Source organism: Urocitellus parryii, chromosome 1 (genome assembly GCF_045843805.1).
Source record: "Urocitellus parryii isolate mUroPar1 chromosome 1, mUroPar1.hap1, whole genome shotgun sequence".
NCBI lineage: Eukaryota > Metazoa > Chordata > Mammalia > Rodentia > Sciuridae > Urocitellus > Urocitellus parryii.
The window spans coordinates 159,601,412-159,625,745 of NC_135531.1; the positions used below are offsets into that span (position 1 = coordinate 159,601,412).

At 47.8% G+C, this 24,334-nt stretch overlaps 1 protein-coding gene and 1 long non-coding RNA gene across 2 annotated transcripts in view; one reads left to right on the top strand and one right to left on the bottom strand.

Annotated features, from left to right (window-relative positions):
* Atp6v0e1 (ATPase H+ transporting V0 subunit e1) lies at nt 1-23,676 on the top strand. Its single transcript, XM_026401298.1, has 4 exons — nt 1-166; nt 3,918-3,965; nt 15,189-15,312; nt 23,260-23,676. Exons 1-3 carry the CDS (start codon nt 63-65, stop codon nt 15,280-15,282), a joined length of 246 nt encoding a protein of 81 aa, XP_026257083.1. The 5' UTR covers nt 1-62; the 3' UTR covers nt 15,283-15,312; nt 23,260-23,676.
* Nucleotides 15,323-24,334, bottom strand: part of LOC113191533 (uncharacterized) — a 20,329-nt gene continuing 11,317 nt past the window's right edge. The window contains exon 3 of the long non-coding RNA XR_003301901.2: nt 15,323-15,439. This is a non-coding gene — a long non-coding RNA (uncharacterized LOC113191533). The remainder of the gene's footprint in view (nt 15,440-24,334) is intronic.

Consider the following 24,334-nt stretch of genomic DNA (forward strand, 5'->3'; position numbering starts at 1 on the left):
TGACACTTCCGGGTAGGGCGAGCGGCGGGCCGGCTGGGCAGGGCGGGCGGCTCGCGGCCACTATGGCGTACCACGGCCTCACGGTGCCGCTGATCGTCATGAGCGTGTTCTGGGGCTTCGTGGGCCTCCTGGTGCCCTGGTTCATCCCCAAGGGCCCCAACCGCGGGTAAGTGCGGCGGTGCCGCGGCGCCGAGGGCGGCCCCAGGCCGGGTATTGGGGGCTTCTTCCGCGCGGCGCCCGGAGTCTGGAGACGAGTGTCCTCCCCGCGGACGCTCGCCCGCCGGCGCCCACCGGAGGCCTGGCTGCGAAACCCTGAAGAGGGGGTCAAATAAATGAATCAACATCTGCCCTCCCCGCCTCCTGCGGGCGCGCTCGGCGACGGCCCGGGCCCTGCACCAAGGCGCTGGGCCTGGCCCGCGGAGGTGCGCTCCTGGGAGCCGGGGGTGTCGTCCCGGGTGTCGTAGGCGGCCCTGCGTCACACCGTCCCCGAGGTGCCCCGGTGCCTTGAGCGTCGCCGTGCTGCGTTTTTCAATCGCAGACCCGTGTGTCGAGCTTTTCGAGGGTGGTGCGATACAGAGCCTCAACGGCCAAGAAATTCTAGGACGCTCCTTTCTGCTTCCTCTTTTTTTTTTTTTTAAATTATTTTTTCTTAGCTCAAGACAATGCAGGAGGGAAACTTGGACTAAAGTCACAGTTTGTCAGAAATACTATCTCTTGCTTCAGTTCTTGAAACTGGCTTCTTGTGGCCTGGTTTCACAGCCTCTTGCATGCACAGCAGGCACGCAGTAAATTTGGAGTCGGTAGTTAGGTGGCCTTGATTCAAGGAAAAGAAACTTATTACTTCCTGGACCTCCTTTGCTGTCTGGGATAGGCTTGATTTTATATCTGTTCCTTCTGTTACCCTAAAAATAAACCATTCTTTTTTTTTAAGGAAACATGGTAGGTGAATTTCCATCATTTGCAAGCATCATGACCCCCTTCCCCATAAAGCAATTATATAGGGTCATACCTCCACAGCAGAGTGGTTGGCAGAGATTTTTTTACTTTTTATTTTTATTAACAAGAGTGGTCTCTTGGGCTGGGGCTGGGGCTCAGTGGTAGTACACTTGCCTGGCATGTGTGAGGCACTGGGTTCGATTCTCAGCACTGCATAAAAATAAATAAAATAAAGGTCTATCAACAACTAAAAATTTTTTTTAAAAAGAAAGGTGGTCTCTAGTGTGTCTAATAGGTGGGCCATGAACTCCTAAGTTCAAGCAGTTCTCCTGCCTTAGTCTCCCCAGTAGCTGGACTACAGTTGTGTGCCAGTCTGCCCAGCTTAGTAGTCGATTTATAGTGTCAGAATTGTGAGGTTATTAAAACAATTCATATAAGCCAGGTTTAGTTGGAATTAGACATCAAAATCAGAATTCTTTGTTGTGTTTATATCTGTTTATATCTTCATGTTTCATTACTCTTCTGCCTTTCTGGCCTTCAGCTTCAGAAAAGCATTTATTAAAAGCATATTATATCCAGGATATTGAGACCCCTCCTGTTTCTATTCAGTTTCTAGCCTAGCATGAAGGTTCTGGTATTTGATCTGCTGGTGATATATGGGTACATTCATGCCTTCACCACAGTTCTTGTATTTCCTGCTCTTGGTAGGATTGAGCAGGTCTTGAGACAAGGTCTCCAGGAGTTGCAGGATTACACTCGAGAACTGCTCCTGGGTGGATGACCTCTGACCTTGGACAGTTGAGTTAACTTTTCCAAGTTCCTATTTCCTCATGGTAAAATGGAAACATTAGTACTGAATTAGTACTAGTTCCCCTTTACCTCTGGAAAAGATTGCAAATCAGATTTTGTTTTTTTAATATGCGAAGGAGCTGAGCTGCTTCATGGATTGTGTTTTTAATACAGAAAAAGCAATTTCTGATTTAAGAGATTGAAGTCTTCATTAAGAAGATAAGTAAAAGAACTGTGTAAGAAGGGAGAAAGACAAAGGACTCTGATATTACATCCTCTTTCCTGAGAGACCCCGGAGCACTGCAGTGTGGACTGTTTGTTGGGTGGTTGTGAGTTTAGAGGCCTGGTGAGGGAGGGAGGCCGGGAGGCAAGCCCTTTCCACTCTTTCCTACAGTGGAAGAGTGAGATAAAATAAGTCTCTGCCAGCTTTCCTGGTCTTCATGACCACTCCCCCTTTTTTGTTTTTGAAAATCCACAGATTCTCTAAAAGCTTTTTTTTTTTATTCTTTCCACATTGGCTCTGCCAGGCATGGCGGAAGGCAGGGAGGCGCAGAGGAGTTAGCCTGCAGGAGTTCAGCCAGTTCCGGTTTTTCCATGAACATTTCAGACATCAAAAAGTGGAAGGAGTGACAATGACAATAAGGGCCACATACTACCACCTAGATTAAATAACATACCCATTTTCACTTTGTTTATGAATACTTGTGTGTATAAAATTTGCCCAGCCATTTGAAACAAAATTGCAGCCAGTGTGACTCTTCATCTCTAAAGACTTCACATGCAACTCTTAGAAAACATGAAGCTGATGTTTTAATGAGGGAGCTTTATATGAAACAGTGTATTATTTATTTAATTTTGTGGTACTGGCTGTTTTGAACTCAGGGGTATGCTACCCCTGAAATATATCCCCAGCCCTTTTTACTTTGAGATAGGGTCTTACCAAGTTGCCCAGGCTGGCCTCGGATTTATAATCCTCCTGCCTCAGCCTCCCAAGTAGCTGGGATTACAGGTGTGTGCCTCTGCACAACTTCTGAAGGATAGTTTAGGAATAATTATAAACAAGAGTTCTGATACTTGCTTTCCAAGTTCCAGGGGACAGTCTTGCTTGCTTCCTGGGATGTGGAATCCCTCTTTGGAAGCCACTCCTGTGGGTGATGTGGGACTAGAGAGGGATATGATGAAAGGAATAGTTCAGACAGGTGAGTCTAAGCTATGGTGTGGGTGGCATGGAAGAGAGGGAAGGGAGTTTCGAATCTGAGCCATATGCTGCCCTAGTGTCCTGGCCAGCTGCTGACAGTGCGGTTGGAAAAGAGCAAGCCTGTCAGGGGAGAGATGCTTCAAGGTTACCAGTCCCTGCAATAGGTGAGCAAGGGTGCAAAGCGGGCATGAGCAAAGGATGGTGGATTGAGGGGCGGGTGGATCAGATAGATGGAAATGGCACAACTGCTTCCAGGGAGGAGGAAATGTTTTTGTTTGTTTATTTTGGATTTTTGGTGCTAGGGATTGAACCCAGGGCCTCACTCATGCTAAGCATGCAGTTTACCACTGAGCTACACCTCTGGCCCTCAGGGGAGTAGGAGATCTATAAGAGGAACTTTTGAAAAAGAGATGAAAGAGGATATTAAGAGTTCTGTTTTAGAAAAATTGAAATTCAGCTTTTTATTTATTTATTTTTTTGGTCCTGGGGTGCTTTACCACTGAGCTACATCTCCAGCACTTTTTATTTTTTATTTTGTGACAGAGTTTCACTGAGTTTCTTAGGACTTCACTGATTTTCTGAGGCTGGCCTCACTGTGATCCTCCTGCCTCAGCCTCCTGAGTCTCAAAGGATTATAGGTGTACACCACTATGCCCAGCCCAAGTTTAACTTTTTAGACACGAGTAAAGATGGGAAGAGTCAGTATTAGAGAGCATAGTTTTAAAAGTACTATATTAATTTATTGCAGAGAATAGTACCAAATCTGGTAGTGACTGGGCTGTCAAAACTAACTGTCACTACAGATTTTTCTGTTCAGTTGCAGATGGATGTGGGCACACTTTAGTCTACTGGATATTCAAGCAGATACGGATCCACTTTCTTGGTGCACAGTCAGTGGCAGCTTGACCACGTTGGGAGGGGACTTACAGCGTCACTGTGTCCCTGGTTCACTGGTGATCTGATAACATTTGCCTTTGTTGTGCTTTGTTTTTAGAGTCATCATCACCATGTTGGTGACCTGTTCAGTTTGCTGCTATCTCTTGTAAGTATATTGTTTTTTCCCAAAATAATGAGCGATTATTCTTGTGTTTGTAATGTGTGTGATTACACATTTTGTTTTATGGGAGCTTAGCCCTCGTGTGTCCTCAAATTGAAAACACCACTCTTTCGGGTGCTCACTATATCATGTGAGAGCTGTGCAGATGCTGTTCTCTTGGGAATAACAGTTCAGTGTGAAGCTTTTAATTAATTGGAAATTATCATCATACTGCTTGATACTTTAGCATTGTGATTTGTTTAGATCTACTCATTTTACTTCCATAACTCACTGTGAGGCTGATGAACTGTCTTATTATGATTTGTTTCATGAACAAAGGTCGAACTAGATTTACCTTTGAGAAGAGTGAGGGTGATTTTCTAATTTCATTGTAAACTGTATTCAAAGTGTAATAATTCATATCTATGGAATAGTTATATAATTTACATAAATGATTGAGTGAAGACCATTTGGGAATATGTAAGGTCATCTCTTTTCTTGCCACGTATATGTGTTGTGCCACTCTTTATTTTCACGAGGAACAGAAATGGCAGAGCTGCATGAGCTGTTTCCAATTCTCCTCTACATTTCTTCCTCCCTGAGAATGTGAGTGAGTCCAGTGAGTCCAGTTTTTATCCAGTCTCAGGATAAAAACGTGGATTTAATGAGTTCCTGGAGAGAGTGACTGCTTCAGAGTACTCAAAGGACACAGTATCTCTTCTTCTTTTAATTGAGGTAGATATCACGTACCATGAAAGTCATCTTTTTAGGAATTTCTTTTCAGAGTTTAGAACTAGTGATTCACTCCCTCGCCCCCTTTTTTTCTATTTTGGTTCCTGGGATTGAACTCAGGGGCACTTGACCACAGAGCCACATCCCAACCCTATTTTGTGTTTTATTTAGAGACAGGGTCTCACTGAGTTGCCTAGTGCCTCGCTGTTGCTGAGGCTGACTTTGAACTTGCGATCCTCCTGCCTCAGCCTCCTGAGCTGGTGGGATTACAGGCGTGTGCCACCGCACCGGCAAGGCCTTTGTTTTTATAGCTTGAAGAGCTCTGTAGCATGAGCATCGAGGCTGGTGACAGTGTCTCAGAGGAGAGAAGACGACTCTCTGGGGAGTGAGTCTGGAGTGAATCAAAACAGGCCCAGCAGGTTGTGGCTTCTGGTTCTCCATGGTCTTTGAAAGGTGGCTGCCTTTCATGATGGTCTCTTTAAGACAAAAAAACCTTTCCAGCAGTCTCATGCCTCCAATTTTCATTTTCAAGTGTAAAATGAGTAACTGGACTTGGTGGGAAGTGATTTAACCTGGGGTCCTGGTGATTCAGTTAAGGACTGTCAGTGTGCTCCTGTCTCTTGCTGTCTAGATTAGTTCATTTCTTCCTTTGTCCCCACGTTGTCTTGACAGTGACTCGGAACTGCCATTGCTGTGTTGTAGAGGTAGTTCATAGTGGGGTTGGTTTTGATTGTATGTGGTACTGGGAATTGAACCCAGGTGCTGTACCACTGAGCTCTCCCCAGCTGCCCACCCACTTTTATATTTTATTATTGTTGTTGACATACCAGGGATTGAACCTGAGGTGCTTTCCCACTGGGCCACAACCCTAGCTCCTCAGCCCCCCGCCCCCCAGGCAGCACCACCATGGCTGGCAAGTGTTACTGCATAAATGCTTCTAGACACTGTTTCATGGAGAGATGACCTGGGTGATATTACCTTTATGAAACCGCTTTTCTCCTTTGTTTCTTTGAAAGCAGATGATGTACCCTATTAAGCAAGACACCTGCCTGAAAGATATGAAGTTCAGATCCTGAATATTTCACATACTGTATCCACAAATTAATGAGATTGTATAATTAAATAAATGAAATTCAAAAGAAAGCTTCACTTTTGGGCACTAATTGTGTTTTTTCTTGAAAATATATATATATTTAAAAAACTATCTGCAAGAGGCTTTATTAGGACTTAGGATCCAGCATGAGGGGTGGCAGTGTAGGAACTGTTCCCTAAAGTGCGTCTTTTGAACTCACACCCACCCAAAGAAACCGGCTTTCCTCCAGAGTGTTTTGAAATGCACTCTTGGGCTTTTAATCGCCTTCTGTCCGTGGCATTTTTTCCCTTGCTGGTCTGTTCTTGTTTGAGGTCTGATTCCAAAACACAGAACTTGTTTGTGCCTCCCGAACCGCTGGGATCGCAGAGTGCACCACTGCGCCTGGCTCCATTTGGGTTTGTTTCTAACTGCGGGCCAGGGCTGGGGGGTTTGGGATGCTCTTTATATAGCACAGGTTTTCTTTTCTTTCCTTTTTCAGAATTTGCAGTATTGGGAATTGAACCCAGGCCCACATCCCTAGTCTTTATTTAATTTTTGCTTTTGAGATGAGTTGCTGAGGCGAGGCTTGAATTTGTGATCTTCCTGCCTCAGCCTCCCGAGTCCCTGGGATTACAGGCGTTGGCCACCATGCCCAACACATATTTCTTATAAAATTATTTTTTTCACTTATGTAGTGGTAGGATCTTACTGTATTGCCTAGGTTGGCCTTGAACCCTGGGCTGAAGCCGTCCTCCTACCCCTGTTTCCCCGGCAGACAGGACACAGGTGAGTGCCACTGTGCCCAGTTACTTTTTTTGAATTTTAGCTTTATTTATTTATTTTTGATGATGCTGGAGATTTTTTCCCCTGATCCTTGGGTGGAACCTGGGGTGTCATGCTTGTGAGGCAGGCACAGTGCCAGTTCTTTTTATAGGAACTTTAAAGATGCTGTTCGGTTGCCTTTTGGCTTCTATTGTTTCTCTTAGAAACTCAGTTGTGATTTGAATAGAAGGTTATGTTTTGTTTTTTTGTATGCTGTACCGGGGATTGAACCCAGGGCTGCTCTATCACCTTTATCTTCAATTTGCAACAGTTTGATGATCTATGCATAGATACAGGAGTACTTCTTTGGATTTATTTTGATTAGAATTAATGTCTACCGCCAAATTTGGGAATCTTTCAGAGTAAATTTCCTCTGTTCTTTTTTCTGTATATATTTTCTCTTCCAAGATTCCAATTGTGTGTATTTTGGACTGCTTGATTTTGTTCTCTTATTTTTTCTGTGTGAGGCACGCTTGCTTGCTGGGGATGGAACCCTAGGCATTTCGCATGCCACATGCTAGGCTAGCACATGCCACTGAGCTATGCCCCAAGCCCACCTCCTTCCACATCAGTGTTCCCCGCATTCCTTCATTTTGCGTGGCTTCTTCTCCTTTGTCCTTGGCTCACTGACCCCTGTCCCTGATAATCTGCTGGTCAGCCCCTGCAGAGATGGTTTTCAGCTCAGATAGCTATGCGTTTGAGTTTAGAATTTCCAGTTGCTCTTTTATATGTTTAATTTACCTTCTGATACTTCCTATCTGTTCCCTCTTTGACTTTTTTTTTTTTTTTTTTTTTGGTCTTAAAATGTATTTATAATGGACGCTTTGAAGTCCTGGCCTTTCATCTCTAGCATCTGGGACATCTGGGAATCAGTCTCTGAGGGTTCCTTTTTTTTTACTCTTGGTCAGATTTTTTTGTTCCTGGGTTTTTTGTTTGTTTGTTTGTTTGTTTATTGTTTTGCATGTCTGTGTTTTCACTGAGTTCTAGATATTGTAGACTGATAAATACCCTGTATTCCACTCTCTTCCTCTGAAATAGGTTTAGGTTTTGTTTCAGAAGCAGTCCTGGCTAGCTATCCCTTGGAGCTCGTGGGCGCTTGCTTTTGCCCTCCGCTGTGTTCAGTTTCACCCTTGGCTTTGGGTGAGGGCTCTGCTGAGGCTGGCCCTTCTGGGGTTGCAGTTGCCTAGGGCCTTGCTAAATTGCTAATCGCTTGTTAATTGCTCTGGCTGAGGTATCCAGGCCCCTCATTGCCTCTCCCTGCGGTGGGCAGCAGTTGAGAGCCCCTCTCATCCGGGCCTGGACAGTATGTTTTCCACCAGGGGAGGGTTCTTGTGTGGTCAGGGGTCGGCCAGGATTTAAGGGAAACTCACACACAGACATGAGGACTCCTCTCTGTGGCTCCCTCTTTTTTTTTTTTTTTTTAATCCCCCTTTGGTGTCCCCTCTGGCAGCTCTGAGCTTCGTCTTCGGACTCCTCAGGCCCATCACAGTGCAGTTTTCCGCTCACATCCACATCCACTTCGTGGTGTCCTCAGGGGAAATGCTGCATCAGGGGTCAGTGGTTGCCTTCTTTCAGGGGCCAAATCCTCTGTGGTTTCTACCTGCCTTTTTTGTGTGGTGTGGGTGCTGGGGATCACTCAGAGCCTGGTGCACCCTTGGCAAGCTCTTGGCCACAGGGCCACCTCCAGCCTTCCGCCAGCGTTTGGACACCATCACACAGTGGCTTTTGACATTTTGTCTGGAATCTATAATAGCTACCTATAGGAGAATCAGATATGGTTCTCCTCCGTCACACCGGAACAGAACTTCACTTGGACTTTTGTTTTCTGTACTATGGATTGAAGCCAGGCAGCCAGGTGTACTTAACCAGTGACCCCTTCCCAGCCCTTTTTATTTTTTTATTTTGAGACAGGGTCTCACTGAGTTGCCTAGGGCCTTGCTAAATTGTTGAGGCTGGCCTTGAACTGTGATCTTCCTGTCTGAAGCTCCTGAGCCGCCAGGCAGGTGCCACCACACCTTTACCTTTCATTTTTAAATTTTCAGATATTTGTCATTTCTACGTAATTTCATTTTGCTGCTTTAAAAGTCTTGCTTGGCTTCCTTTTTATTCCTGCTCACTACACATTTTTAGGTTTGTCTTATTTCTTAAAACATAGTAGGGCTCTTCTGGGCAGAGCTGTAATCTGGCAGTTCAGAGCCTAAGACAGGAAGATTACAAGTTCAAGGACAGCCTCTGCAATGTAGTGACACCCTGTCTCAAAATTTTAAAAAAGGGGGAGGGGTGTTTGGGGATGTAACTCAGTTCAGTAGCCAGTACCAGGCAAAGAAAAAACAGGCCAACCCTAACATGGCCTCCACGGAGCGTGCTCAGCGCGCGCAAGGCCCTGTCCAAGTTCCACACCAAAAACAGGAACAGCACAGTTCAGGTCTGACAACGTTATCATCTAAAGTCCTCATGAGTCTCTTTGCTTTTGGTTGTTGTGGTAACGTCTTCGGTGTTTTGTTTTGGTGTGTTTTTAGTCTTATTTACGTGTAGTTTCATGTGGATGGTTTCCTGGAGTCTGGTGTGAAGGCAAGCTTCTCCACAGAGCATTTATGTTGCTTCTGCCAGGAGAAGCCACGATTAAATCAAGATTAATAAATTCTTGCCAGATATGGTGGTGCATGCCTGTAGTTCTGGGGAGTCTGGAGGCTGGGGTAGGAGGATCACAGTTTCAAGGCCAGCCTCAGTAACTTAGTGAGACCCCTCCTCAGAAGAAAAGATAAAAAGGCTAGGGATGTAGTTTAGTGGTGGTGCTTCCTGGGTTCAATCCCTAGAACCTCCCCAACACAAAAAATTAAGATTAATGAAATTCTTGGTTTTTGGTTTGTTTAGACCATCCTATTAGTGTGAATTTGAGTTGCAAATTCACAATTGTATGGTGGCCAGTTCTCAGAGGCCTCCTTCATATTTCTTGATCCTTAGACTTGAGGTAGTTAATTTCTCTAAAGTCTGATTTATCCTTAATTCAAGAAGTAACCCGTTGGGGTTCCTGCTTCGTGGGGAGTGGTGTGTAAAGCCTTTATTGGGCTTTCCAGGTGGGTCCTACTTTCTCCGCTCTTTGCCATATCCTCTGAGGTCTCAACACACAGCTCCCCCCACTCACGGGTGCTTACCTTCACTTAGTTTTTCAGTCTGAGGATTGCTTTTAATCATTTTTCTCTCAGGGATATATTAGAGATGCTTGTCTCCAGGGGAAGGGAGCGCAAGGTACCTAGCCCAGCCTGCTAAGGACCCGCCATGGAAAAGTTTATTCTTAGTCTGATTTTGTGGTGTTTTCCTTTATTTTATTTATTTTATTTTTTATTTATTTTTTTAAGAGAGAGAGAAAGAGAGAAACTTTTTAATATTTATTTTTTAGTTTTCGTTTTTGGCGGACACAACATCTTTGTATGTGGTGCTGAGGATGGAACCCGGGCCGCACGCATGCCGGGCGAGCGCGCTACCGCTTGAGCCACATCCTCAGCCCTGGTCTTTTCCTTTATAATCTGGCAGATAAGAGGATTGCCACAAGCTGCACATGGTGATGTACCCCTTTGGTCCTGCTGTCACATACCTATAGTCACATCCCCTATAGTCCCAGCTACTAGAGAGGCTGAGGCAAGATGAGTGCTTGAGCCTGTGAGTTTGAGACCATCCTGAGCTGGCAGCATAGAAAGACCCTGTCCTGTCTCCAGGCAAAAAGAAAAAAGAGGGTTGTGACACATTTCGAGCTGGAAGGCCTGGGATAGGAAGTGAGCCTTGAGTATGGAGGGAAGAAAAAGAGGGTGCTTCCAATTTAAAACTGGCAAAAACAGGGCATTTCCCGGTTGTAAGGGGCCTCGGCCAGGTAGTGCCGTGTGCAGTAGGGAAGGCACTGCAGGCTTTCTCCTCCAGAGCCTCCCGTTCTTTCTCAAGCTCTTGTGGCCTTGCCAGTTCCTGGAGCTGAGGTCTCTGCTTCCTTGATGGCTGATGGTTGGGGCCACTGTCAGATCCTGGAGGTCCTGGCTACAGGGGCCCCTCCATCTTCAAAGCTAGTATCAGGATCTCCTCTGTCAAATCTTTGTCTTCCTGTAGCAATTTGGGTCCTGTGAGGAGATAGTCTGCACAGTGGGTTCAGCAGGGCAGGTTTAACATAAAGAAGCATTAACAGGGGTAAAAGAGGAACTGTAAGGCAAAAGGAAACTGCTCATAGTACACAGGGAGCCTGCCCACGGAACGACACCTTGGAAGGGATTTGGACCACAGAGTCTGCAGAGAGCAGGGGCCTTCGTGGGTTTGGCCAGACCCGAGTTGGCGTGGAGCTGCTAGACAGGAGGCAGGTGGCCCATGGCCTTGCTGCGTTATGGAGGTCCTTGTGCTTGTGCAAGCAGGAGGGCTGCCAAGTGCACAGGCCATCTGGTTTCCATGTCTTGCTGGGCGAGGCCACCAGATCAAAGAGGGACCGTGCCTGGGGCCTGAGCCTGGGCAGACTTCACTGAATGTCCCCAAGCCCACTCCCTGGCCCACCAGCCTGCTCCTGCCCAGTCTCCCGGCTCTCTCCACTGTAGAACACTGAGCTGAACGTCACACTGGCTTCAAGGAGAAAGAGGGACTCCTGAGCTGGTATTGCAAGGTGTGCTTGGAGTTGAGACAGGAGGTCCGAGACACGCCGTGCAGTTGCAGGCAGGCGGGGCCCTGTCCTGAGGGACTCACCAGGTCTGGTCAGGTCCATGCAGGGTCATCTCCTTTTCTTAAATCCCACCGTGTGGCGTGACCCGTTCTAATCATTGGAAGTTATAGGTTGTGTTCACTGTCCAGGGCTTTACGGGGGGTGTGTGCAGCGGGGGTGGGAACCTGGGGGAGCCGCCTGCCAGCGCGGCAGAGGAGGTGGGAGCCGAGTGGGAAACTCCTGAGGTGAGGAGTGGGCAGTGCCCTGCGCGGCTTGAATATGTTTTGAGCTGCCCACAGAGGAAGGGCACGGCCAGCGAAGGTGAAGGTCTGCTCCTTAGCCACTGCACACAGCACTGGTGTTAGCTCTGAAATTCTCAGCACCTCGGCAGGATTGTCACTTGTATTTTACAAACAGGGAACCAGGCGTGGGGTTGTGAGATCATCTGTCTGAGCCACTCTGGCTGTTGACACAGCTAGACTTAAAATGCACCCCAATATCGAGTCCCAACCTTGCTGCCCTTGAAAGTACTGGTGTCATAAATCAGATAACTTGACAGAGGCCACCTTAATGGAGCCAGGGCAGGTCTCTTACCCGCGTTTCTGCTGTCTCTGGGAGCTCACCGGCAGAGGTCACTCCTCTCCCGCCCTGGCTGTATGGCTGTAGGGACAGAGGGTCCATCAGTAGAGTGGTGCTTGCAGACTTCCCCCTGCCAACAGGGAAGCTGGACAAAGTCCGGTCTCTCCATCTGTGTGTCACCATCACCAGGAAGTAACCTGTGCCTTTGTTCCCTGTTCCAGCATCTGACTATGGACCAGAGAGCACAGCAGGATGACAAGGGCCGAATAGAGCCCCGCTGTGGTGAGGGCGCAGATGACACTGGAGAATTCTGAGAACCAGGAGCTCAGCCCAGCCTGGGCTGCAGGGCAGTGTTTGTCAGTTAAAAGTGCCCAGGCTTCTCTCTGTCTAGGCCCTTACTGCCACCATTGTCTCTTATGTGTGGCTCCTGGTTTCTCAGGCTGACTTGTCCACCCAGTCCAGTGCGGGATGTGGTGTGGAGTGGCTGGGAAGTGAGGCACCCTCGGCTGGGGGTTGGACTCCTCCGAGTGCCTCATGGAGGCAACTGGTGTAGTGGAGTCGGAGGCCTGGGCACCCTTCCAGCTCTCGCACTGATCCCTGTGGGGTGTTAGGCCCTCTGGACTTGTTTCCTCATCCTTCATCCCTGATCCATCGCAGCCCTGCCGTCCTCTGAAGTGTCCACTGCCCATGGCTGTCTGGGGAGCCTGAAGACTCTGGTTGGGCTTAGGGCTGGCCCTCGGGTGAGGAAGACGTGGACAGCTGGGGCGCAGGGAAGGGCATGTCCAGTCCCTCTCTGGACGTGCCCCTCCATCGGCGCGCTGTGGGCTCTTCTCCTGCAGCACGCCGTGTGCCTGCTCTTTTCAGGCATTTCTGACATCAGGAGGTAGTGGCAAGCGGGCACGGAGCTCAGCTGGCTCCAGCGGAAATTCCTCTGTGCAGTTTCAAATGAGCTAGCTGGCCTGCTTCCCGAGGAATTTTCTTGAACTGTGCTTTGTTGGTTTTGCTCTTAAAGTGGGTTGTTATTGTTGTCCTTTGTTTTTTGCTTGACTTGAAACATTAAAAATAGTGAGTACTTGGAGGCTAGGGCACTTGAGTCTAGGAGTTCAAGGCCAGCCTGGGCAACACAGTGAGACTCCATCTCAAAAAGAAAAAGAAAAAAAAAGTGTAAAACCAAATTCAGAAAGTTTCTGTCTGGGTATGGTGACACACGCCTATGACCCCAGTGACTCTGGAGGCTGAGACAGGAGGATGGCATGTTCCAGGCCAGGTTGGGCAGCTGAAGGCTCTTTCTGAAAATAAAAAGTAAAAAGGGCTGGGGATGTGACTTGGTGGTGAATGCCCCTGTGTTTGACCCCAGCACCTGAATACTGAATACTACAGTAGCCTTCCTTCTGTCCTCCGCGCTGTATTCCTACCGCGTGCCAAAGGGAGTGGTGGACTTGACATCCAGCAGATGGGCTCTCCAGCAGGGTTCTGGCTAAGCTCTTGCCTTCTGAGATGCTCTCAGTTAAGATGTCAAAAGGTCGGTTTCTATAGTGGGAACACCCAGCTGGCCTGGTTTCTGCTCTAAGACCTGCTACTACCTAATTAGCATTGTGACCAAAGCAGATCACTTGGCCTTTCTCTCCCCGGTAGTGTTAGGATGAAATGGAAGGTGGGGGGTGGGGTGGCCACAGCACATCTGGGAAGCTCCAGGATGCTGTGCTGTGTAGCCAGCCAGGGTTGGGAGCCACCACTCCCAAGAATGGCCCCCCACACGCAGGAGGCTCTCACTTTTTTCCATACTGTATGTTCTTGGTGATGAAAGGAGACAGGCTGGTTTAGGTCCCGACATCCTTTTTTATTTAGTATTTCCGAGCACTGGCCATTGTCTCAGCCTCTTATGAAACATGGTCAGCTGCTTCTGCAGCAGCTCATATTGGCTGCTGGACTTGGGGAAATCCTGGGTTGGGTGGAATTTTCCATCACTCTGAGCTCTGCACCGTCAGTGGTGACTGTGGCCCAGCGCTCCAGCGTGTCTGCGGGGCCTCCTCTCTGATGGCAGGTGGAGGGTGAACCCACTACCATCCTGTCTTGTGTTTGTGTTAATACCCTCGTTCTAAGGACGGATCAGAGTTGCATCTGAATTAACTTTTGTTTATAAAGTGAGCCGGCTTGCGGTATCTGTTTTGGCCTGATTTCCTCAAGTATTATGTTTCCTGTGTCAGAACTACCTTTGTGGGACCGGGAGGGCAGTGCCTGGCCTGGGGCACCACTACTCCTATATTCTGGCCAGTGCCCTGTCCTCCCTTCCTCGTGCTCAAGTCCACCTTCTGATCCCTTGGAAGAATCCCAGGATGACAGCACCCAGGAAGAGAGGGCCCGCCTGATGACTGCCTGGTTGAGTTTGGCTAGTTCTCTTCGCACAGGGGAGCTTAGGGTCCTGAAAGTTCAGGAGTCCACTGCCGTATCTCTCCTGCTCCTCAGAAAGCATGCTCTGGGCCCCTGTGGGGAGGGGAGCATGGGGTATCACTGTATGGCAGTAGGTGGAAGCTGGGCCTGCAGTCCCCCCACCTGCCATGGAGAAGTTCTGGTTGACGCTTGTGTTGTGAATAGGAGCTAACGGCAGCATGTGCTCTGTTTCTTTCTGGTTACTGCCCTTCCTGACCGTCCTGTCAAAGTACGATACCCTCAGCCATTTTCTACTACTCCTTGCTTTATTTTCTTTATGGTATTTATTGCCTGGCCTTATGTAAGTTCTATGAAGTTAGTGACATTTTTTTTCTTCTCCATTGTACTTCTGGAGCCTGGAACCTAGTACGTGTTCATTAAATATTTGTGTAGGATGTTGACCATGGAATGACTTGAGTGGCCAGACATTTGCTTAATATCTTTCTTCTTGCTCTTTTGGTCTTAGCTCAGCAATACTCAAATATCATTGGGCATATGAATTACTCTAGTAGGTACAAAACCATTTATTCAGAACTTTCTGAACAACATAAGCACATTTAAAAGATAACTGCCATCTTTCACCTTTACTATTGTTCTTCTTCCGTGTTGGTTTGGAGTACAGGGGCATGCCTTGCTGTTTAGATTCTGAACCAAGCAGCCGAAGCTAAATGCCCACTTGGTCCAGCTCCACAGGTGCTCTTACGTGTCTTAGTGGTATGGCTAGAGAAGCGTGGTGTGTTCTGGTCTAATGGAAGCCGGCGGGCTGAAGTCAAAGCTTGGCTATTTGGGAAATGTTTTGTTGTCAGACTTGCTCCCATGAACACAGTGTGTATTGAAGATTCGTGCTTCTGACATCCTAAATGAAAATGCTCCTGCTCCAACATGAGTTCACCACATTCTGTTCTTCTCTGTCATTTTTTTTCAGTTGGCTGATTGCAATTCTGGCTCAGCTCAACCCTCTCTTTGGACCACAGTTGAAGAATGAAACCATCTGGTATCTGAGGTACCACTGGCCTTGAGGAGGGACACGGCAGCGCCCAGTCTTCCAGGTGACTTTGCTCTGGACCTTTCACAGTAGTATTGCTGTGGGGTGGCTGGAGGTGGCCTTGACAGCTTCTCAGACTCTTTTGGCCAGTTTAACACTGTGCAGGAGCCAGCTGCTGAAAGCAGAGTGACCTGAAGAGCAGAAGTACATTTAGAACTTGGGCCATTCTCAGGAGAATCCCCTGGTCTTAGATTGAGCCAACAGATTTCGGGGGGCGGGTAGGGGAATACCAGGGATTGAACTTGGACATTCACCAAGTGGCTTAGCGCCTTGCTTTTGCTGAGGCTACTTTGAACTTGTGATCCTCCTGCCTCAGCCTCCAGAGCTGCTGGAATTACAGGTGTGTGTGTCCCTGCCCGGCAGCTATGCCATTTAAAAAAAAAAATTATTTTTCAGTTGTAGTTAGACACAATACCTTTGTTTTATTTATTTTTATGTGATGCTGAGGATCAAACCCAGGGCCTCACACGTGCTAACGAGCACTCTTCTGCTGAGTCACAACCCCAGCCCCGGCTATTGCCATTTTGATATCAGTTTTTGTTCCCACACTTTCTGGTAACATCAAGATCCTTCAGCCATTGCTGGGCATGGTGACACACACCTTTAATCCCATCGATTCAGGAGATTGAGGCAGGAGGATTGCTATTTTGAGATTAGCCTCAGCAACTTAGTGAGGCCCTGTGTCAAAATAAAAAATAAAAAGACTGGTGATATAGCTCAGTGGCAGAGTGCCCTAGGTTGAATTACCAGTGCCCAAAACAAAATAAAACATAATTCCAGTTGAAATCATGAACAAGATATAGTCATAAAAGTCTGTCTTCCAGTGTTTCATTTTACCAAGATTTTATACACACACACACATACACACACACACACACACACACACACACACACAGCTGTTACAGAAAAGATTGTACTATTCTGTATCTTGTTTTATTCACCAATAACATGTGCTAGAGGTAGTTGCTTACTGACATGCAGACACCTTCCTCGTCTCCTGCAGCCATTGATGTCCTTGCCATTGTCTGAGGATACAGACGGGAAAGCCAGCTGTGACTCAGACTTGCTTTCTCCTGTTCTCTTCTCCTCTCAACACAGATCACTCTGACACCAGATGTTGGGGGCGAGGAGTTCTCCACACACCAAGCAAGCAGGCACTCCAGCTCAGTGTCCTTTAATCCAGTTCAGCTCTGACACTGTCCGCCTGGAGATGGTGTCAGATCCCATAGGTTGAGGGCTCAGTCTCCAAGGCTGCTCCGGGCTTTCGATACCAGTTGCCAACCCCACTTTGTTTCACCTGTTCTTTTGACCCACTGGCCATAGTTGGGGTTCCCATAACCTCTCAGGTTGGATGAGTGGCTCACAGAACTCCAGGAAGCACACCTGCTGCTTTTATAGAGGATCCAGACACGTTCTTTGCATAGGGCAAGGCACGTGGTGCAGGGTCTGCTGCTTCAGCAGCCTCCACGCTCACCAAGCCCTGTTCTGGGTGTTTATGGAGACCTCCTTGCACATCTAACACCAGCAGACCGGGCGGGAAAGCCCTGAGAGGCCCAGGTTTTTCTGGCCTCTCTGCAGCCTCCTGCCCTCTAGGGTGTGGGGTGGGACTCTCTGGAGTGCAGGGTCTGTGACCTGCCAACAGATGGGGCAGGTTGAAGGATCTCTTTGTGGCCAGCTCCAAGACAGGGGCGATCAGAGTTTCCTGTGCCCCCTTAGGGCGGAGAGATTCTGGTTTCTAAGCCTGCCTGGGGGCGGGGATTGTGAGCCAGAAACCATGGAGAAAAATGTGCAAGTGTGTCTGTGTGCATGCGTGTGTAAAATAGTGTCAGAGGCTGTGTCCAGTCTTGCTGTTGTTGATAAAGCCACACTACCATCTTTTGTATATGTTATTTTGTAGTTTTGCTGTGACCTTTAGGGAGATTGCTTGAAAATGGAGTCTCTGGGATTCAGGCACCTACCTGCTGTCTTTCTGGAGATTGCTGCCTTCCCTCCCACAGGGGTCCTTGCGTTCCCACCGCCAGTTAGGGTAGTGCCTGTTTCTCAGAGTGAGAGGCAAGTAGTCAGCCTTTTCTCCCCACTTAGCCTTACCTTTGCCAAAAGGGATTTTGGTTTCTTTTTCTTTCTTTGTAGTGCTCGGGATTGTAAGCAGGGCACCCTGTCAGTGTGCTGCATCCTCAGCCCCTTTTTTATGATTTTATTTAACTCGTGTTTTTTTCCCCTACCTGCCCTATCTTCAGCACATCCTTTGTGTGTGTCTGTGTAGTACTGGTGACTGAACCCACAGACATTCTGCCACTGAGCCAAATCCCCAGCCATTTTTTGAGACAGGGTCTCACTAAATTGTCCAGGCTGGCCTTGAACTTGCCATCCGCCTCCCAGGTTGCCGGGATTACAGGTGTGTGCCACCGTACCTGGTCAGCCATTCTTTTGAACTATAGCAAATGTTAGGTGAGGTTGTTGGTTGGGGTTCAAAGCTGGGAATGGCAGGCTTCGTTTGCTTCCTATCCAATAAGAGAATTGGACCCTTTGATACCGAATAACCCTGTGTGGGTAGATCTAAAGAGGTTCCATCTGTGTGTTTTCTGTCTCTGCACCTGGTAAGCTGATTGACAGGCACACATCTAGCATTTGCGCTCTGGTCCACACATGTGTGCAGGCTGCTTGAAACCTTGTATTGAAGGTCATTCCTTTAAGAGCAAAGTCCCAGGAAGCACGAGAGCACGTCCTCAGGTCCCGTATGATGGGCATGGAATCATACCTCTTCTTCACTGGACACTTTTACAACAGTTCCATAGTTCTAGGACTTCAGAGTTATCATCACATCAAGAAGTCTAATCTCATGGGGGCACATGAGATTAGTCTCAGCTACTCACGGAGGCTGAGGCAGGCAAATCCTCTGAGCCCAGGAGTTTGAGACCAACCTGGGCAACACAGACCCCATCTCAATAAAAGAAAAAAAATAAAAAAGCTCTATCTCTGCTTAGCATTAAAACAGATAGAACTCTGAAGATGGGCCCTTACTTATCTTGGTGGTAAAAATCAAAAGATTATGTCTCAGTGGTAGAGTACTTGCCTAGCATGTGTGAGGCACTGGATTCAATTCTCGGCACCACATATCAATAAATAAAATAAAGGTTCATTGGGCCCGGGTTGTAGCTCAGTGGTAGAGCACTTGCCTAGCATGTGTGAGGCACTGGGTTCGAACCCCAGCACCACATAAAAATAAACAAATAAAATAAAGGTGGGTCGGCTTTAGCTCAAGCGGTTACTTCCTCAAGCCAGGCTTTCTAGCTGTCTAAAATAAAGGTATTGTGTCCATCTACAACTAAAAAAAAAAATAAAGGTTCATTGACAACTAAAAAAAAAAATCAAAAGATTGCACTCTATTCACCTTTTGAACTTTGAACTTTTTCATAACAGGAAGATGATATAGTACAGAAACTAGATTTGAGATGTTGATAGTTATGAGGAGGGATTTGATTTGGTACACGATTTCTCTAAGGGACCAGGTTTAGAAAAAAAGCTGGGAATGGCAGGAATGGCAGGCTTCGTTTGCTTCCTATCCAATAAGAGAATTGGACCCTTTGATACCGAATAACCCTGTGTGGGTAGATCTAAAGGGGTATGAGTCAGACATGGTATTCGCAGAGAAAAATGAGGGTCAATCAGGGAAGCTTTAGAATATTTTGGTTTGGGTTTTGGTTTGGTGCTGGGATTGGACCCAGGGCCTTGTACATGCTAAACACGGGTCTCTATTGCTGAGCTGCTCCCCAGCCCAAGAAGACTTCCATGCAGGTGAACCTGAGTCAGTCTTAACCATGTCCTGTGAAGCACCTGACTGACTTTTTGCTACTTGGGTTGCTTGTCATGGTTTTCCTTCATGTGTGCCGAGCTGAGCGCAGTCACTGGTGAGGCCGTCCAAACTATGCACTCTGTTTCTGGGCTGGAAGTGTGGCTCAGTCCTCAGGAGAACAGTGTTCGCTGCACCTCTGCCCACCGCCACCCTTGTCTGCTCCTCCTGGACCCCTCAGCGAGGCCCCCAGCAACTTAGCAAGACTCTGTCTCTAAATAAAATATCAAAAAGGGCTGGGGATGTGGCTCAGTGGTTGAGTGCCCTGGGTTCAGTCCCAGTAAAGAGCTACAGTTGTGACTGTTGTCAAGTTGCAGCCTCACGATGTACACCTCCTTCAGCCTTGGGGTTCATATCCAGTGTCCTGGAAGTTAGCTGGGCTACCACACACTGTCTTATGCTGTACCATGATCCTACAGGGCAGAGGCTTTACCCTAAAGCCTAGGATGAGAGAGGAATAGAGAGTGATGGTAGCAAGACCTCTACCCTGTGGGAGCTGTTTTTCTGTGCATTCCAAAAATGTTTGGGTGCACTGAGGTGTGATACTGAGCAAGGGTTTCAGAGAAGGCCGTGGGCGCCGAAGGGCAAGCCATGTGTTGGGAGGTGGAACTTGAGCCACACCTGGGGTGTGCTGAAGGGTGCAGGATGTCTCACGGCTCCAGTCTCCATCTTCTCTAGCAGATAATCTGCCATTCTTCGTTTCCCTCTGTCACTCGGGATGGACCTGTCCCGTCACTCCTTTCTCCTTTTGCACAGGGACAGCTGCTCTTGTCATGCTTCTGATCTGCTGCCCACTCCCCTAGCCACCCTAATTTCTGACCCAGATCAGTGCATCTGGGAACCACGACAGTGGCCCTCACCTGGTCTCCCTGTCTCTGAAATACTGCCTCAGAGTAGCCCACCAGTCCTGCCTGTGGAGCACTGCCTGAGACATGTCACTGCTTGCCCCAGAAACTTGCTGCGCTTCTCCCTGAACAGCTAGGGGTTGTTATTGCTTTTTTAACCCGGGGTCCCTGATTTTAGTGCCACATGCCCCTAGAAATGCAGTGTAAAATCTCAGTAAACAGTTTTTGTTAGGGTCACCAAAGGTCCTGTGAGCCACAAGTGATAGGAATGTCTAATCTGCTAGTTTGTCCAGCACTCTGGCTTGGCTGGCAAGGCCTTCCTGTTTGTCCTGAAACCACCTTCATGTCCTTTCTTTTCACTGCTTCCGGCTGTGACCAAGGGTCGATGTGACTATTTTCGTGTTTTTGACCTAGTTAGCTTTACCTAGCCTTCCTGCCTCCAAGTCCTACACCAACCTCAGAAGCAGATTAGGAACCACTCCTGTGGGCACCCCTCGAGCTCTCACCTCCGCTTGCCGCCTCGGTGCTTCTGGTGTTTTCTTAGTGTGCGCACCCCAAATCCTCACACTTCTTTTGGGGCCACCTGGTTTCAGAGTGCTTGCTTTGATCCCTAAATGCATTCAGCTCTTCAGTTTTGAGCCCATGGCCTTGGACTGGTAAATCTGTGTACCTGTGGTTTGGGTACACACTTTACACACCATCATACACAAGGACTTCTTTTGCAAATTTAATCTAAAAGGAAAAAATTAAAATTAAACCTAACATACGTATCTTTTAAGAAATACATTCACACCGAGTGTGGTGGCACATGCCTGTAATCTCAGCAACTCTGGAGACTAGGGCAGGAGGATCACAAGTTCAAGGCCAGCCTGGACAATTAGTGAGACCCTGTCTCAAAAAATAAGAAGGGCTGGGATATAGCTCAGTGGTAAAGCACCCTTGGGTTCAGTCCCCAATACCAAGTTAATAAATAAAGTGAAAGGGCTGGGGTATGGCTCAGTGGTGGAGTCCTCTGGCCTCAGTCGACCATTTCACGGGCTGAACAGGTTTCTTGGATCTGGTCATGATGGTCCTCTTGCCTTTCAGTTTTATCTGATGTTCACCTAGCTAGTCCCTCGCTTTTGAGATGAGAATGTGAACCCTTTGTTTGAGTTCTCCAGCCACACCCCAAACAGCTATGTCATAGGACAGGAGATTCTGTGTGTCCTTCACTAACTCCAAAAATCAAACCGTAAGATAGTGCTTTTGAGTACAATGCTCGCATTGATTTCAAACTGGTATGGTGAGATCGAGTGGCACTTAACCCATTGTGTGAGGTTTCCCAGAAGTGAGGGCCTGTGTTTTCCCTTGTGATTGTCTTTTGTCACAAATGGACTCAGCACTGAGGAAGTCTGGTCAGTGTGCTCTTCATGGGAAGTCGCACACAGCGACGCGTTCCCTATTCGGGGTTCCCTACTTGAGGTTCCCTGTGGGAGCTTGCATTCTGCCTGCACCAGGGCTCACCCAGGGCCTGTTCTGCTGGCCCAGGGAGGGGAACACAGAACGATTATTAGAGCAACAGGTTTTCTGAGGCCTTCAGACCACGAAAGCCACATCACCCTGGTCATTGCCTGGTCATTGCCACTCCTTGGCCTGGTGTCCTTTTCCTAGTGCATTGTAAAAAAGCTTCTAGTCATTATTTTTTCTTCGCCCCACCACTGAGCCACATCCCAGCTCCTCTATTAACCGTGGGTTGAATGTGCTTTGTCCACGTGTCCTACCTTAGTGGGACTCCAGCTAGCTTGCTCCAGAAGGGCAATTTATAGTCCTATAGTCCTGGGCAACTTGGGTTCTAGGTTCACCATGCTGCACAGTGGGTTCTCTGTCGTTTCACTAGTTGGAAGATCTAAGCCCATCAGGTGTTGCTGCTTGTCTGTGACCGTCAGCCTTGTCAGACCTGCCTGATGACTGTGTGTTGAACAAGCATCCCTGCCACTCACACCCATGAGCACTCCGCCCCCACAGTTTTCACACTTAGGCACATTGTGTGCCATATAGCCAGCTTGATTTCTTCTTTCTGTTCTCTTTCTGTCTCTGGCAGTACTAGGGATTGAACCCAGTGAGGCTCTATTCTATTACTGAGCCATATCTCCATTCCCACCTCTTTTTTTTTCTTTTTTTTTTGAGACACATCACTAAGTTGCCCAAGTGGTCTCAAACTTGTGATCCTCCTTCCTTGGCTTCCCAAGTTACTAGGTTCAGTCCTCGGTACCCAAAAAAAGGCAGCAGCGATGATTAAATTTTTGTTTCTTTATTGCCTTTTTAATTTCAAAAGTAGCATAAGTGGCTTTATTTTTTATTTATTTTTTTGGGGGGGGTACTGGGGATTGAACTCATAGGCACTTGCCCACTAGCTGCATCCCCAGCCCTATTTTGTATTTTAAGTAGAGACAGGGTCTCACTGAGTTGCTTAGTGCCTTGCTTTTGCTGAGGCTGGCTTTGAACTCGCAATCTTCTTATCTCAGCCTCCCGGCTGCTGGGATTATAGATATGTGCCACTGCACCCAGCAAGGGGCTTTATTTATATAGACATCAGAACAGACTTTTCTTTGCAGTGCTGGGGACAAACCCAGGGCCTCCCGCATGCTGGGCAAGCGCTCCAGCACTGAGCTACAGACCCGCCCAACAGAGACTTTCTATGGAGGCGTTGTGCAAGCACTGTAGGCAGTTGACTCTGTGAAGATACTTTCTTTATGTATTTTCCAGCTTTGCAAGGGTGGTATTGCAGTTACCATACTAGGAAAAGAGACTCATTTTTCTCCTATGCTTACTTGTGGTAGTCAGAATAGGGAGCAACCTGGAAGGCCACCCGGAGTCCTGAGGACAGGACATGGAGCCTGTTCCTGGGGAGTGGCCACTGGAGGAGAGCTTTGGATCTATGAGAGGGGAGGGGAGAACACAGGCGCTCTGGCGCTCGCCACCCTGGAGAACCCATTGGACCCCAGTACTGTTGGTCTTGGCTTCATGCTTCCTGTTTTCTGTAACATGGTCAGACTTACTGTGCACTGTGACAGTTCAGCAGTGTCCTTGGTAATAGGAGCTTTACCCAGCCCTGCAAAACCTGCCCACACTTGCATGGTGATTGCGCCTGCTCTGTTGAAGGACTTTTTGAGTACCTGCCTGTTTTAAAGCATTTGCCTGATTAACTTTCTTGACGTTGGTTTTGCTCTCCGGAGGAAGGTTGGGGACCAGTTACTGGAACAATTGTGTTTTGCAGGTGGTGAGGAGAATGCCTCCTAGCTGCGGATCGCCTCTACACCCAGATTGCCTTCTTGGACTCGCCTCTCTGGGCATCTGTGCCCCTTCCCAACACCCCTGAAGCCCTGCCCTGCAGTGCAGTATTTTCTCCTTCACCTTTTTACACTCTGATGAACGAAGTGCCTACCAACTGAGCTGGTTGCCTGTGCTCTTCTCTTGGGAAAGCTCCTCTCGCCTGGCATCTGCAGATGCGGAGAGCTCCTGCCTGCACACAGCACTGCGGCAGGATGCATGCAGCTCCCGCAGGGCGGTGAGGAGGAGAGCGTACTCAGAGGGGAGAGCTGTCCCAGCAGATTGACACCAAGCTGTACCTTCAGGATGAGTTTCTTACTTCTGCCATCTTTTGGAATAAATTATTTTTCTGCTTTCTATAGAATCTGGCTTCAGTGCTTATAAAGCTCATTTTTCTAAGCTCTTTTTTCTCTAGAAAGTGCCTTTTTAAAAAATGCTTTTGTTGTGTAAACTTAGGTTGGAGGTATAATCCTTGCCGCATAGTTTGAGGCACCTGAAGAGATGGTAAGCACTTTTCTTCATCATTCAGTAACTGTTGGGAGCACCGTGGGCGAGGCACTGGAGAAACCGAAGATGTTTAAACTGGGAACCCTGTGAGTTCAAAAGCTGATGGCTCCGTGCAGAGAGACGGTCAGCATGCATGGGGCTCAAATATCAGCTGGCACGGCAGTGCCTGCCTTAGCCTCAGACACAGGGCTGAATAAATCGAGGGGCTCAACCCTGGTCAGAGAATAGCAAGGCAGTGTTCAGTGGCAGGCATCTCAGTAGTTCACTAATTTGGCAGCTCTATTAGTTTTTATTTTTTAGTTGTAGATGGACATAGTATCTTTATTTCATTTTTATGTGGTGCTGAGGTTTGAACCCAGTGCTTCACCGTGTGCTAGGCGAGCGTTCTATCACTGAGCCACAAGCCCAGCCCCAGCTCTATTAGTTTTAAGAAACTACAAATTAAAATAGATTTCAGTTTTCACCAGTACATGGCTTTTTGACAGCCAGCCAAGAATGGGTTTCCTGTTTTGCAG

What these genes read in the sequence shown, in the direction of transcription:
- Atp6v0e1 (XM_026401298.1), top strand. Translation starts at nt 63, where the DNA reads ATGGCGTACCACGGCCTCACGGTGCCGCTGATCGTCATGAGCGTGTTC. An exon ending in CCCAAGGGCCCCAACCGCGG is followed by an intron (nt 167 to 3,917) that starts GTAAGTGCGGCG and finishes CTTTGTTTTTAG; the next exon opens with AGTCATCATCACCATGTTGG. An exon ending in TCAGTTTGCTGCTATCTCTT is followed by an intron (nt 3,966 to 15,188) that starts GTAAGTATATTG and finishes ATTTTTTTTCAG; the next exon opens with TTGGCTGATTGCAATTCTGG.